This window comes from Ruditapes philippinarum, unplaced genomic scaffold (genome assembly GCF_026571515.1).
Source record: "Ruditapes philippinarum isolate M1 unplaced genomic scaffold, ASM2657151v2 ctg8648_1_1_1_1, whole genome shotgun sequence".
Taxonomy (NCBI): domain Eukaryota; kingdom Metazoa; phylum Mollusca; class Bivalvia; order Venerida; family Veneridae; genus Ruditapes; species Ruditapes philippinarum.
Window position 1 is genome coordinate 398 of NW_026865535.1, and position 14568 is coordinate 14965.

Genomic DNA, 14568 nt, shown 5'->3' on the forward strand with positions numbered 1-14568 from the left:
TGCTATTGATTATATTATATTCAATGTCCTAACTATGTTATGCTATTGATTATATTCTATTCAATGTCCTAACTATGTTCTATGATAATTTACAAAGTGAATTTTCATCAAATTAACAAGGTTTCTTTTTTCTACTTATTCTATGAAAAACTAGCTTTAATTTTGTAATATTTAAGTGTTTTTAAAATTTCATAAATAACTTTTTTTACCTCCTCTATGAAGAACTCTTCTTGTTTTGGCTTTGAAGCCCTTTTAACAAGCTCACTGAAAGGTAATGACCTGCAAAAACAATTTCATAAAAACTGATTGTGTTAATCATGCACGAGTGACATCAAAGAATATCGTGAAAGTTTCTGAAAAATTATTTTCGTCACATGACATTGCTTGTTTTCAAGGTAACATAATCAAGACCTATTTTATTTATATAACAAAATGTTCAAAGCAAAACAACATGTCAATAATCTTAATGTTATTAAAATATCTGATGTATTATTAGAAATGGTAAGGTACACAATTTTAACTTAGCCTGTAATAGTAGAATTACAAGTTCTGTTTATATACTAGTAAATGTATAAAATCATTACATATCCTGACCTATACATGAAGTTTTTGTTGATGAAATCCATCTGGGCAGTCTTGGACACGTGTATTTTTACTTCTCTATCTCCGCCTTTCTCTGCCAGATATTCCGGAGTCCATTTCTCCCGACAAAGTCCAATATCAAGTCCTCTTAACACAGCAGGTTCTCTCTATTATGAAAATATATATGTGAAATATTAGATAAATACTAAGGGGATATTGTATAAATGGACTATTCTGATGTGTTGTATCACTGGAGCTGATTGTGAAAAGTTGTATTTCAACTTCGGCCGGCAATGCATGAGTAAATTATATTATTAATATAAAGGGTATTGAATGAGTAAAGTTTCAATACAAAATTTATTGACCAGTTGAATCACATGAATATGTAACAGTTAAGTCCCCCGCCTAAGGGAAGTTTTTAACATGAAGCAAAAAATTGTGCTATTTGGATATATACATGTATGAATCAAGACTTTCAGTGCAAAAGACCATGCTAAGCTTTGACCCCCAAATGTGACCTTGACCTTGAAGGTAGGGGCCGTGTGTTGCGCATGACACATCATCCCGTTATTGTGAACATTTATGCAGAGTAATTTCAAAATCCCTTGAACAGGTTAATTCAAAATCCCTTGAATGATAAAAAAGTTATGGACCAGACAGACCATGTTGAGCTTTGACCTTCAAATGTCATCTTGACCTTGAAGGTAGGGGTCTCGGTGTTGCTCATGACACATCTTCCCATTAATGTGAACATTACTGCCAAGTAATTTCAAAATCCTACCATATTAAGCTTTGACCTTGACTCCAAGTGTGACCTTGACCTTGAAGGTAGGGGTAGGGTGTTGGGTATAATAAGTGAGACAAGCCGTCCCATTATTATGAACATTGTGCCAAGTAAATTCAAAATCCTTTGACCAATGAAAAACTTATGAACCTAACACAAAATATACCCTTTTGCAGACCATGTTAAGCTTTTGACCTCCAAGTGTAACCTTGACCTTGGAGGTAGGCATCTGGCTGTTGCGCCACAACATGTCTTCTCAATATTCTGAATTTTCAAAATACTTGATGGATGAGGAAGATATGAGAAAGTGCAAGAACATTATAAACATTGCTCATGTTATGATACTTGTGTACCTATCACAAATTAAAGAAAGGATATAAAGGTTATCTTGAACAAACAATCATACTGCACATTCACTGATTTATCAATTCATCAGAATTCTTATCAAACCAACATACATTCTTATTTATGTTGTAAACTTAAAAACTGGGAACAAAGTCTGAAATAAAAGACATAGAAAGAAAGGGGAAAAAATTACAAATCTGTGAAAGTACTAAGTCTTGCTTTAATAAGAAAAGTCTTAACTGTTTTGGAAAATTAAATACATTGTTTTTGGTGATATATGACAAATACAAATGAAGAAAAACTAAGGTAAGCAATAATTAATTAAAAATCAAGGTGAAAAAAAAATACAATAATTCAAACTTAAGTTTATTGTATAATGAGGCCACCAGATTATACACATATTACAAATTACAAAAACAATTCATTTCTTTACATGTAAAATATTTTTAAATAATGCAATCATGGCATTTAGTCTGTTACTGATAAGATAACTTTCTAATGATTTTAAATTAGTAAAATATGTTATAAATAAAAGACGTCTGCATGAATTGTATCACTTCCTGATCCCCTCCCCTCCCCCACCCAGGCAATACCGTCTCACCCCAGCAACACTGTCCTACCCTGGTAACATTTTCCCTCCCCGGAAACTCTGTCCCTCCCAGCAACACCATCCCTCCCTAGCAACACTGTCCCTCCTGGCAACACTGTCCCTTCCCAGCAACTCTGTCCCTCCCTGGCAACACCATCCCTCCCCGGCAACACTGTCCCTCCCCAGCAACACCGTCCCTTCCAGTCAAATCTGTCCCTTCCCAGCAACACTGTACCTCCCTGGCAACACTGTCCCTCCCTGGCAACACTGTCCCTCCCGGCAACACTATCTCTCCCCAGCACCACCTTCCCTCCCCGGCAACACTGTCCCACCCTAGCACCAGTGTCCCACCCTAGCATTTTACACTGTCCCACCCCGGCAACACAGACACTCCCCAGATACTTTGCTTGTGGGGGTATAATAATTATATGAAAATCTTTTTTTTTTTAAATTCAGATATACATGTACCAATGTCCGTCAGATGAAATTCAACAATTATGGGTGCAAATATACAACCAACTGTTAACTTTGAACAAACAACTGGAAACACAAACAGCCAACCTCAGAAAGAAATACCTGGGACCTCAAAGTGTCAACCAAAGAAAGAAATACCAGGGACCTCAAAGATCCAAGCTAAGAAAGAAATACCTGGGACGTCAAAGAGCCAACCTCAGACAGAAATACCAGGTCCCTCAAAGATCCAAGCTAAGAATGAAATACCTGGGACGTCAAAATGCCAACCTCAGACAGAAATACCAGGTCCCTCAAAGATCCAAGCTGAAAGAGAAATACAAGAAAATCATGAACTGCAGAAGTCACTTGTTGTGGCAGCCATAGATTTTGGGACGGTCCATTCAGGATTTGCATACTCTTTCAGGGGTTACGAGGAAAACATAAAGTCAGCACAACATGGAGGAATGCTGCAGCAAGACAGAGTGCCCACTGTATTGCTTTTATACCCAGATAAATCATTCCATTCATTTGGATACGAAGCACAGACTAAATTCTACGAGCTTTCTGAACCTGACAGATCCCAATTTTACTACTTTGAGAATTTTAAAATGAAAATATATGAGACACATAAAATTAAAAGAAAAATGGAAATAAAAGATATCTGTGGAAAACCATTTAAGGCAATGAAAGTATTTGCCATCGCAATAGCACATTTAAAAGAGGAAGCATTAAAAATCATTTATGAATCAAAGTTCGGACTGCAGGACACGGATATTCAATGGATGATCACTATTCCTGCGTTATCATCTGATTCTGCGCGTCAGTTTATGCGAGAGGCTTCGACTGAAGCAGGAATTGTTGAATCACGTCTCCGTCTTGTTCTTGAACCGGAGGCTGCCGCTGTATACAGTACACCCCGAATAATGCCCGAGGAAATACCGTATGGGTTTAAGTATATACTTGCAGATCTTGGTGGAGGTACATCAGACATATGTGTTCAGGAAACAAGAGCAGGTGGGAAAATTCAAGAAATCTGCCGTGCAACTGGAGAGGGTATCGGTGGCATTGATGTAGATAAATGTTTTATCAACATGATGAAAGATTTAATGGGAGAAGAAATATGGACAGAATTTTCATCAGACTATTCGTCAGCTTATGTAAGCCTTCTAAATGAATTTAGAACAAAAAAGAAAGAGTTTAAATCAGACACAGATTCACTGAAGCTAAAAATGGAAAATGCACTGGTGCATGTCTTAAGAGGTAAAATGAATAAAGGCTTAGAGGATATAATTAAAGAGTCAACATTTACTGGAAAACTGGAATATCATTCCATTGAAGCTCGACTTAAAATCAACAAACAGATGCTGGAAGAACTATTTACACCATCAGTTGAAAGAATCATTGTAAAGTTGATTGAAATACTGGAGCATTGTGGGGATATTGAAATCGAAACAATAATCTTAGTTGGTGGCTATAGCGAATCGCAATATCTAAGGGAGAGAATTCAGTCAGTGTTCAGTCACATGAGAGTTATCCTTTTAGATGATGCTAGACTTGCTGTATTAAATGGGGCAGTGATGATGGGCTGGAAACCTAAAAACAGCATACAACATAGGTCAAGATTCACCTATGGATTTGCCACGAAGGAGCCATTCATAGAGAATGGGGATCCAGAATATCTTAAGGTTATAATTGATGGAGACATTTTTTGTGAAATGGTATTCAACAAGGTGATACAAAAAGGCGAGATGCTAACGTATGGACAAACATTCACATACACAGTGAGCTGCGCAGCCTGGGAACAAGAAATGAAATATGATGTTATATATATTGGACTATGGAGATCTACTCTAGAAGATCCTCAATATTGCATAGAAGAGGAAGGGTGCTACCTGGTTGGAGAGATAGCAGTAATACCTCCACCAGAAGGATGGCCAGATTACTGGGAAGCGGTTTTACATCTTATCATAGGGGAGACCGAGTTCACTGTGAAATACTTTGAACTTGATACAGGAAATGAGCTGGAAGCCAAAATGGACTTCCTGTAATATAATCAAAAAAGAAAAGGAAAAATATGGACAATTTTTTACACACTAGTTTTAATGTGTTGATTTATTTTTCTGGTCATTTGAACTCACTGATTTAAGTACAAAAGTACATTAATGTGTTGAAGAGAAAATACTGTTTAAGTCTGAGTTCTAGTGCATGAGAGATAATCATGTATGTTGCACTTATTCCATTATTACTAACAAGCTGTTAAACTTAGTCAAAGCAAGCCTGTGATCCTAAAAAAATTATATATGATAATAAAATTGTCCGCATTGTGATTAAATTTGATAATCAATTTCAAAATAATTAATGTGTGCAATTATTTAATTGTAGTTCAAGTATTATAAACCACAATATAACACCTATAACCTAACCCTTGCAGAAAAACATAAATATTGAAGAAATAATACTGGGAAAAATCATAATGTTAAAAATAGCTGCCGACAGATTCCAATTCTAGCCATATAAGGTAAAGGGTCAACTCGGCCCTATACCAACTCGGCACGGGTCAACTTGGCCCTCTATTAAAAACCTATTAGGATATAGATTGTTTAGTTTATAAAAAAATTTATGGAGTAAATTACTATAAAAGTATTCAGAGGTATCATAATTATGATCACTAACAAACAGAAAATTAATGGTTTTGTCGTGACGCAGCTCATATCTATGATCCATTTAAGATTGATTAGCCTGTGATAGTAGAATTTCCTCTGGCATCTAAGTGGAAACCACTGACCTTCCATGAACTAGTTGGAATGATTCCTCACATGAAAGAATCCAATGTATGTGATGGGATTCTCACCCACGGCAGCAAGTGGTTTTAAGTCAGAGACGTTAAACATTTGCTCACAGACTCAAATAAGCACATATGAGCTGTGTCACGACAAAACCAACATAGTGGGTTTGCAACCAGCATGGATCCAGACCAGCCTGCGCATCTGCACAGTCTGATCAGGATCCATGCTGTTCGCTATCAGTTTCTGTACTTGTAATAGGGTTTGTAAGCGAACAGCATGGATTCTGATCAGACTGCGTGGTTTTGCCGTGACACGGTTCATATCTATGATCCATTTAAGATTCATTAGCCTGTAATAGAAGAATTTCATATTTTGTTTATATACTAGTAAATGTATAGAATCATTACATATTCTGACCTATACATGAAGTTTTTGTTGATAAAATCCATCTGGGCAGTCTTGGACACATGTATTTTAACTTCTCTATACCCGCCTTGCCAGATATTCCGGAGTCCATTTCTCCCGACAAGGTCCAATATCAAGTCCTCTTAACCCTTTCCCCCATGAGCATATTGTGAAAATTGGCCGTTTTCACTGAAAAGCCTCCTGTTACAAGTTCAAACTGCTATGAAACTATGAAAAATGCTTCAATACTAATCAAACTTGGCATAAATGTTGACTGGACCATTGCCTTTGTAACAACATGCTCAGTCTTAAATTTCCTGTTACCATGGCAACGAGGGGACATCTCAAAATTGCCAAAAATCACTATTTTGCCTCGATTTTTTCCATCAAAATTTATTTCAAAGTGCTGCAACTGCTCAAGGGATTGAGATAAAGTCAAAGGATGAGTTCTAGTGTATGAGAGATAATCATGTATGTTACACTAAAGCTAAAAAGACTTCAGCAAACAGGTTTTATAGTACTGCTAGCCCTGTTTATCCATTACTTTACTGTCGCACAACTTCAAAATAAAAGCAACATATAAAGTTATGGAAGCCAGAACTAGCCATAGCCATATAAAGACTTTATATTTAGTATATAGCTTAAGGAGCCTTATCGCTGTGGTTCATTCATATAAGTTGACATTTTACCATTCAGATTATGTTCTATTTGTGCCATCTTCACTCTACCTTGCATATATGACTTTGAGTAGATGTTGTCTTGGGCATTGAATAGTTGTTATCTTACTGCCCCTTGTCAAACATCTAGCATAAATGAACCATTACCTTCACACAGTTTTTTTCTTATGGCAAATGTATGCGAAAGCAATTATAAAAAAAAATGTATCTCAAAAGTATGCTGAGCTAATCTGGGCCGAGTTGGTATGAGGCCGAGTTGACCATCCGAATATGGCTTTAGACGAATTCTAGTAAAGATTAGCGTTATTTCAAAAACCCTGTTATCGAGATTTAAATTAAAAATCGTTTTTACAGATCAACATACCTTAGTATATAATTCATTAAATGTTTCTTGACTGACATGTTGATGTATGTCAACAGTTCTTGGGCTTGTTTTCATTTTTGTCAATTACCGTCTGACAGGTGCGATAGGAACGGATAGCTCCTATCGATTTATAACAAAGGAAAATAAAATTGAATGTCCTTTTTAAAAAAAGGTCAATGAAAAATAAAACAAACGATTTTGGAAAAAATCCATACGCCAAGACCTTCTAAAATATTTAGATAAATGTATAAATCTAGGCTTTCTGTAAAAACCTTGACTTTGGCGAAACTATTCTTTACTATCTATACATTATTCGGATTTCCTCTGTGTTTTTCCGCAGAATGCAAAAGAGGAAATTAGACAAAATTATACGAAATTATATCGTGTTTATTGAAAGTATTCTTGAAAATGCATTAATGTAAGTATACATAGATCTAGTGTGATATTTAAATAAAATATTTTGACTACTGTACACAGTATAAGAAAAATAATTTTTCTCTTGAACATCCGAATGGTTTCTGTATTTTTTTCGCCTTGCTAGAACTTATTTTCATTATCAGATAAATTTATACAGTTATTATTATTATCTGTTAATATGAAATCGGTCCTACTAAACACTGCTAAGGACTGCTAAGGACCGCTAAGGACTGCTAAGGAGCCACAAAGGACTACTAAAGAGGCACAAAGGACCTTAAAATACCTCCTAGGCCATTCTTATATTACATGGTATTATTTTTAGTGAAAAAAAAATTATAATTTTAAGAAAAAATATGATTTGGGTGAAAATTTTATGAGTTGTCGGACCGCTAAGGACTGCTCAGATACACAAAAGACTGCTAGGGAGGCACAAAGGACCTTAAAATACCTCCTAGGGCATTCTTATAATACAAGGTAGTATGTTTAGTGACAAAAAATGTATTATTTTAAGAAAAAATATCATTTTAGTGATAAAATTTATGTTTTTGAAGAGTTGTCGGACCGCTAAGGACTGCTCAGGTGCACTAACAACTGCTAGGGAGGCACAAAGGACCTTCAAATCCCTCCTAGAACATTCTTATAATATATGGTAGTAAGTTAATAGACAAAAAAATATTATTGTAAGAAAAAAATATAATTTTGGTGATAGAATTTATGCTTTCGATGAGTTGCAGGACCGCTAAGGACTGCTCAGGTGCGAAAAGGATTGCTAGGCAGGCATAAAGACCTATAAATATTTCCTAGGGAGGCACAAAGGACCTTAAAATAACTGTTGGGGCATTCTTATAATTCATGGTAGTATGTTTAGTGACAAAAAATGTATAATTTTAAGAAAAAATTTCATTTTAGTGATAAAATTCATGTTTTTGAAGAATTGTCGGACCGCTAAGGACTGCTCAGGTGCACTCACAACTGCTAGGGAGGCACAAAGGACCTTCAAATCCCTCCTAGAACATTCTTATAATATATGGTAGTAAGTTAATAGACAAAAATGTATTATTGTAAGAAAAAAATATAATTTTGGTGATAGAATTTATGCTTTCGATGAGTTGCAGGACCGCTAAGGACTGCTAGGTGCGAAAAGGACTGCTAGGCAGGCACAAAGACCTATAAATATTTCCTAGGGAGGCACAAAGGACCTTAAAATAACTGTTGGGGCATTCTTATAATTTATGGTAGTATGTTGAGTGACAAAAAATGTATAATTTTAAGAAAAATATCATTTTAGTGATAAAATTCATGATTTTGAAGAGTTGTCGGACCGCTAAGGACTGCTCAGGTGCACTAACAACTGCTAGGGAGGCACAAAGGACCTTCAAATCCCTCCTAGAACATTCTTATAATATATGGTAGTAAGTTAATAGACAAAAATGTATTATTGTAAGAAAAAAATATAATTTTGGTGATAGAATTTATGCTTTCGATGAGTTGCCGGACCGCTAAGGACTGCTCAGGTGCGAAAAGAACTGCTAGGGACCTTAAAATATTTCCTAAGGAGGCACAAAGGACCTTAAAATACCTGTAAGGGCATTCTTATAATACATGGTAGTATGTTTAGTGATAAAAAATGTATAATTTTAAGGAAAAATATCATTATAGTGATAAAATTCATGTTTTTGAAGAGTTGTCGGACCGCTAAGGACTGCTCAGGTGCACTAACAACTGCTAGGGAGGCACAAAGGACCTTCAAATCCCTCCTAGAACATTCTTATAATATATGGTAGTAAGTTAATAGACAAAAATGTATTATTGTAAGAAAAAAATATAATTTTGGTGATAGAATTTATGCTTTCGATGAGTTGCAGGACCGCTAAGGACTGCTCAGGTGCGAAAAGGACTGCTAGGCAGGCACAAAGACCTATAAATATTTCCTAGGGAGGCACAAAGGACCTTAAAATAACTGTTGGGGCATTCCTATAATTTATGGTAGTATGTTTAGTGACAAAAAATGTATAATTTTAAGAAAAATATCATTTTAGTGATAAAATTCATGATTTTGAAGAGTTTTCGGACCGCTAAGGACTCAGCTCAGGTGCACTAACAACTGCTAGGGAGGCACAAAGGACCTTCAAATCCCTCCTAGAACATTCTTATAATATATGGTAGTAAGTTAATAGACAAAAATGTATTATTGTAAGAAAAAAATATAATTTTGGTGATAGAATTTATGCTTTCGATGAGTTGCCGGACCGCTAAGGACTGCTCAGGTGCGAAAAGGACTGCTAGGGACCTTAAAATATTTCCTAAGGAGGCACAAAGGACCTTAAAATACCTGTAAGGGCATTCTTATAATACATGGTAGTATGTTTAGTGATAAAAAATGTATAATTTTAAGGAAAAATATCATTATAGTGATAAAATTCATGTTTTTGAAGAGTTGTCGGACCGCTAAGGACTGCTCAGGTGCACTAACAACTGCTAAGGAGGCACAAAGGACCTTAAAATACCTGTAAGGGCATTCTTATAATTCATGGTAGTATGTTTAGTGATAAAAAATGTATAATTTTAAGGAAAAATATCATTATAGTGATAAAATTCATGTTTTTGAAGAGTTGTCGGACCGCTAAGGACTGCTCAGGTGCACTAACAACTGCTAGGGAGGCACATTATTATTGTAAGAAAAAAATATAATTTTGGTGATAGAATTTATGCTTTCGATGAGTTGCAGGACCGCTAAGGACTGCTCAGGTGTGAAAAGGACTGCTAGCGGTCCGGCAACTCATCGAAAGCATAAATTCTATCACCAAAATTATATTTTTTTCTTACAATAATACATTTTTGTCTATTAACTTACTACTATATATTATAAGAATGTTCTAGGAGGGATTTGAAGGTCCTTTGTGCCTCCCTAGCAGTTGTTAGTGCACCTGAGCAGTCCCGTTAGCGGTCCGACAACTCTTCAAAAACATGAATTTTATCACTAAAATGATATTTTTTCTTAAAATTATACATTTTTTGTCACTAAACATACTACCATGAATTATAAGAATGCCCCAACAGTTATTTTAAGGTCCTTTGTGCCTCCCTAGGAAATATTTATAGGTCTTTGTGCCTGCCTAGCAGTCCTTTTCGCACCTGAGCAGTCCTTAGCGGTCCTGCAACTCATCGAAAGCATAAATTCTATCACCAAAATTATATTTTTTTCTTACAATAATACATTTTTGTCTATTAACTTACTACTATATATTATAAGAATGTTCTAGGAGGGATTTGAAGGTCCTTTGTGCCTCCCTAGCAGTTGTTAGTGCACCTGAGCAGTCCTTAGCGGTCCGACAACTCTTCAAAAACATGAATTTTATCACTATAATGATATTTTTCCTTAAAATTATACATTTTTTATCACTAAACATACTACCATGTATTATAAGAATGCCCTTACAGGTATTTTAAGGTCCTTTGTGCCTCCTTAGGAAATATTTTAAGGTCCCTAGCAGTCCTTTTCGCACCTGAGCAGTCCTTAGCGGTCCTGCAACTCATCGAAAGCATAAATTCTATCACCAAAATTATATTTTTTTCTTACAATAATACATTTTTGTCTATTAACTTACTACCATATATTATAAGAATGTTCTAGGAGGGATTTGAAGGTCCTTTGTGCCTCCCTAGCAGTTGTTAGTGCACCTGAGCAGTCCTTAGCGGTCCGACAACTCTTCAAAAACATGAATTTTATCACTAAAATGAAATTATTTCTTAAAATTATACATTTTTTGTCACTAAACATACTACCATGAATTATAAGAATGCCCCAACAGTTATTTTAAGGTCCTTTGTGCCTCCCTAGGAAATATTTATAGGTCTTTGTGCCTGCCTAGCAGTCCTTTTCGCACCTGAGCAGTCCTTAGCGGTCCTGCAACTCATCGAAAGCATAAATTCTATCACCAAAATTATATTTTTTTCTTACAATAATACATTTTTGTCTATTAACTTACTACCATATATTATAAGAATGTTCTAGGAGGGATTTGAAGGTCCTTTGTGCCTCCCTAGCAGTTGTTAGTGCACCTGAGCAGTCCTTAGCGGTCCGACAACTCTTCAAAAACATAAATTTTATCACTAAAATGATATTTTTTCTTAAAATAATACATTTTTTGTCACTAAACATACTACCTTGTATTATAAGAATGCCCTAGGAGGTATTTTAAGGTCCTTTGTGCCTCCCTAGCAGTCTTTTGTGTATCTGAGCAGTCCTTAGCGGTCCGACAACTCATAAAATTTTCACCAAAATCATATTTTTTCTTAAAATTATAATTTTTTTTTCACTAAAAATAATACCATGTAATATAAGAATGGCCTAGGAGGTATTTTAAGGTCCTTTGTGCCTCTTTAGTAGTCCTTTGTGGCTCCTTAGCAGTCCTTAGCAGTCCTTAGCGGTCCTTAGCAGTCCTTAGCAGTGTTTAGTAGGACCCATATGAAATTAGGCAAAGCCTATGAACGGGGAAGTCGGTAAAAATCCTTTCATTTTTCCGTTTTAAAGGTGTCATTCGGTATTATATGTACCCACTTCCGTTTTCACTCGGAACACTCGACGATTATTATAAATTAATCCGAAAAGTTGAGATTTGTTACGTTATCGGAATACACCGCCTTTTATCATTGAGTTACATTGTAAATGGCGGCGCCTATCTAGAACTGACACTGAAAATTTCATTGATAGGTATAGAACTCTATATATTTTAATTGTTTTTTATTTGAATTTTCTTTTAAATATACACGTGTAGTCTATAGCCGGGCAAGCCAAAGCCCGGCCCGCTTCGCGGGCCCGGACTTTGACTTCCCCGTATGAGGTTTCTTTTTAACACAGCAGCATAGAGCTATATTTATCATGGTTTTTTTCACAATTTGGGAAAGCAGACCTGCCCTTAATTTTGGGGAAAAATTAAACGGTATAAGGGGGAAGAAAAAACTTGATATAAATTCAATTTTTGGGGAAAACTGCATGATTTTAAAGAATTTTTTTTTAGAAAAGTAGCCCTATAACGGCCCCTGCTATAGAAGGAAAAAAAGCCCTGTTTATTCTGTTTAAGTATCTGTTTTTAAGCATAGTTTTGCTTCTTGATAAAATATGCAATATGTTTAGTTCTGGCTTCCAAACTTTATAAGCCGCTATTTTACATTTTCGTTTTTCATCTGATGAGGCATTTAAGTTTTGGATTAGGCTTGTTATGAAACCTAACCTCAACCTGTTACCAGAATAACATACGTTGATTTAACCTTATTTTTTATTTGCAAATACCTTTGTCCCAATTAATTCTTGTGCATTTCGCGATAAAACAATTATTTTAATATTGTTCCATACCATTTTAAGCAACAAAATATTAATATCATCATTAAAATTGCCTATTTAACTGTGAAACATCAATAAAGCCAACTACAGTTGGTTTGTTGGTTTTTACATAGACTTTAATTTCACTGTAGGTTGATGGGTTTTACCTTATTGTTGGTTTTAATAAACTTCACGATATAAACCCATCTCTTGATGTGTCACCATCTCTATCTCTGTCAAATCGCCATGATCAAACAGTTCTTCTTCGATGCAGAAATGGACACACAAAAATTACCCGCTTTTATCTCCTCACGAATGACAATGCCCCTTCCTTTGTAGCTTGTAATGAAAATTTTACTGTCAAGCATTTTCTTCTTGAATGTCAAAATTTTTTACAGGCCCATAATAGATTTTATTGTGTAAATTCACTCAAAGAACTCTTTAATACAATTCCATCAAAAAACATCATTGATTATTTGAAAGAGATAAACTTGTATTCTAGGATCTAATTGGCTCATTTTTATTGTCATTTACAAAGTTTTACATAACATTTTAAGCCTATTATAGCATTCGGCACGATATGGCCAGTTATGTGTTGACGTGCCGTAAAAATCCAAACAAACAAACAAATTGTTGGTTTTAATTATTCCCCTACCGGTTTACACCGGAGGGGACTTTAGGTTTACTGTCCGTTTGTCAGTCCGTCTGTCCACAAAAATGGATCCTGGAATAACTTAAAAAGTACTGAAAATATTTTTATGAAACTTGATATATGGGTAGATGGCAGTCTGGAGATTATGCACATTTTTTTCTTTACTTCCTATGTTGATAATTCTGGTTGCTATGGCAACAAATACACTGAATTTCAAGATTTCTGATTCTGATTATTATGCTTTTTCACTATAACTTCTTTATTTCTTAAGGTATTTACTTTAAATTTATTTCTTAAGGTATTTACTTTAAATATTAGTTTCTGGTCATCAACCACATCATATGTGACAAGGTTTACAACTCTAGCACAAAAATTATCAGAATTACTCCCTTGAACTTAGAATTTGATTAAAAAAATTGTTTTTAGTCCCCTACCGGTTGACTTTAGGTTTACCCTCCGTCCGTCTGTCCGTCTGTCAGTCCGTCCGTCCACAAAACTGGATCCCGCGATAACATAAAAAGTACTGAAAGTATTTTTATGAAACTTGATATATGGATAGATGGCAGTATGGAGATTATGCACGTCTTTTTTTTTTCTTCCTATGTTGAAAATTCTGGTTGCTATGGCAACAAATAGCCTGAATTTCAAGATTTCTGATTTAAATTTTTCAGCTTTTTCACTATATGTTCTTTATTTCTTAAGGTGTTTACTTCAAACTTTAAATATAAGTTTCTGGTCATCAACCACATCTTATGTGACAAGGTTTATAACTCTAGCACAAAAATTATCAGTATTACCTCCCTTGAACTTAGATTTTTTAGGGGAAAAAAATGTTGTCTTTTTTAAATAACTTCTTTATTTCCTAATGTATCTACTTCAAACTTCATATATATGTTTCTTATTATCAATCGACATTTTTGAGAAGGTTAAATACTCTAGCAAGACTATTTCCAGAATTATGTCCCCCTTGAACTTAGATTTTTTTCGAGAAACTGGTATTTTCACTCCAACTTCTTCATTCCTTATAGGATTTACTTTAAAATCCCACATCGTAATAATATGACAAGGTTGTATAAACATAATTTCCTTACTAGGCATGGAAACTTAACACATTACTGTGATATAGACAAACTTAGAACTCAAAAGATTTAAGTTCATTCATGTCATTCATTCACTGGTAAAATTGAATGG

The 14568-nt window shown here is 35.0% G+C and overlaps 3 protein-coding genes across 3 annotated transcripts in view; 2 read left to right on the forward strand and 1 right to left on the reverse strand.

The window, feature by feature from the left end:
* Positions 1–200: 200 nt before the first annotated feature.
* On the reverse strand, positions 201–7132 carry LOC132729455 (tRNA wybutosine-synthesizing protein 5-like; the record flags this gene model as incomplete). The annotated part of the gene is made up of 3 exons (XM_060715225.1): positions 6986–7132; positions 595–749; positions 201–279 (listed from the first exon to the last, which is right to left on the reverse strand). Coding segments are annotated over exons 1-3 (309 nt in total), but the record flags the coding sequence as incomplete, so codon positions are not given.
* Positions 1926–4808, forward strand: LOC132729457 (heat shock 70 kDa protein 12A-like). The gene is made up of 2 exons (XM_060715227.1): positions 1926–2017; positions 2757–4808. The coding sequence occupies exon 2, from the start codon at positions 2798–2800 to the stop codon at positions 4799–4801; it is 2004 nt and encodes a 667-aa protein (XP_060571210.1). The 5' UTR covers positions 1926–2017; positions 2757–2797; the 3' UTR covers positions 4802–4808.
* A 203-nt stretch (positions 7133–7335) lies between the features above and the next one.
* Positions 7336–14568, forward strand: part of LOC132729456 (alpha-1,6-mannosylglycoprotein 6-beta-N-acetylglucosaminyltransferase A-like) — a gene marked incomplete at its 3' end in the record, with an annotated part of 30266 nt that continues 23033 nt past the window's right edge. The window contains exon 1 of the mRNA XM_060715226.1: positions 7336–7403. The remainder of the gene's footprint in view (positions 7404–14568) is intronic.

Coding starts and splice junctions, on each gene's coding strand:
- LOC132729457 (XM_060715227.1), top strand. CDS start 2,798: ATGGGTGCAAATATACAACCAACTGTTAACTTTGAACAAACAACTGGA.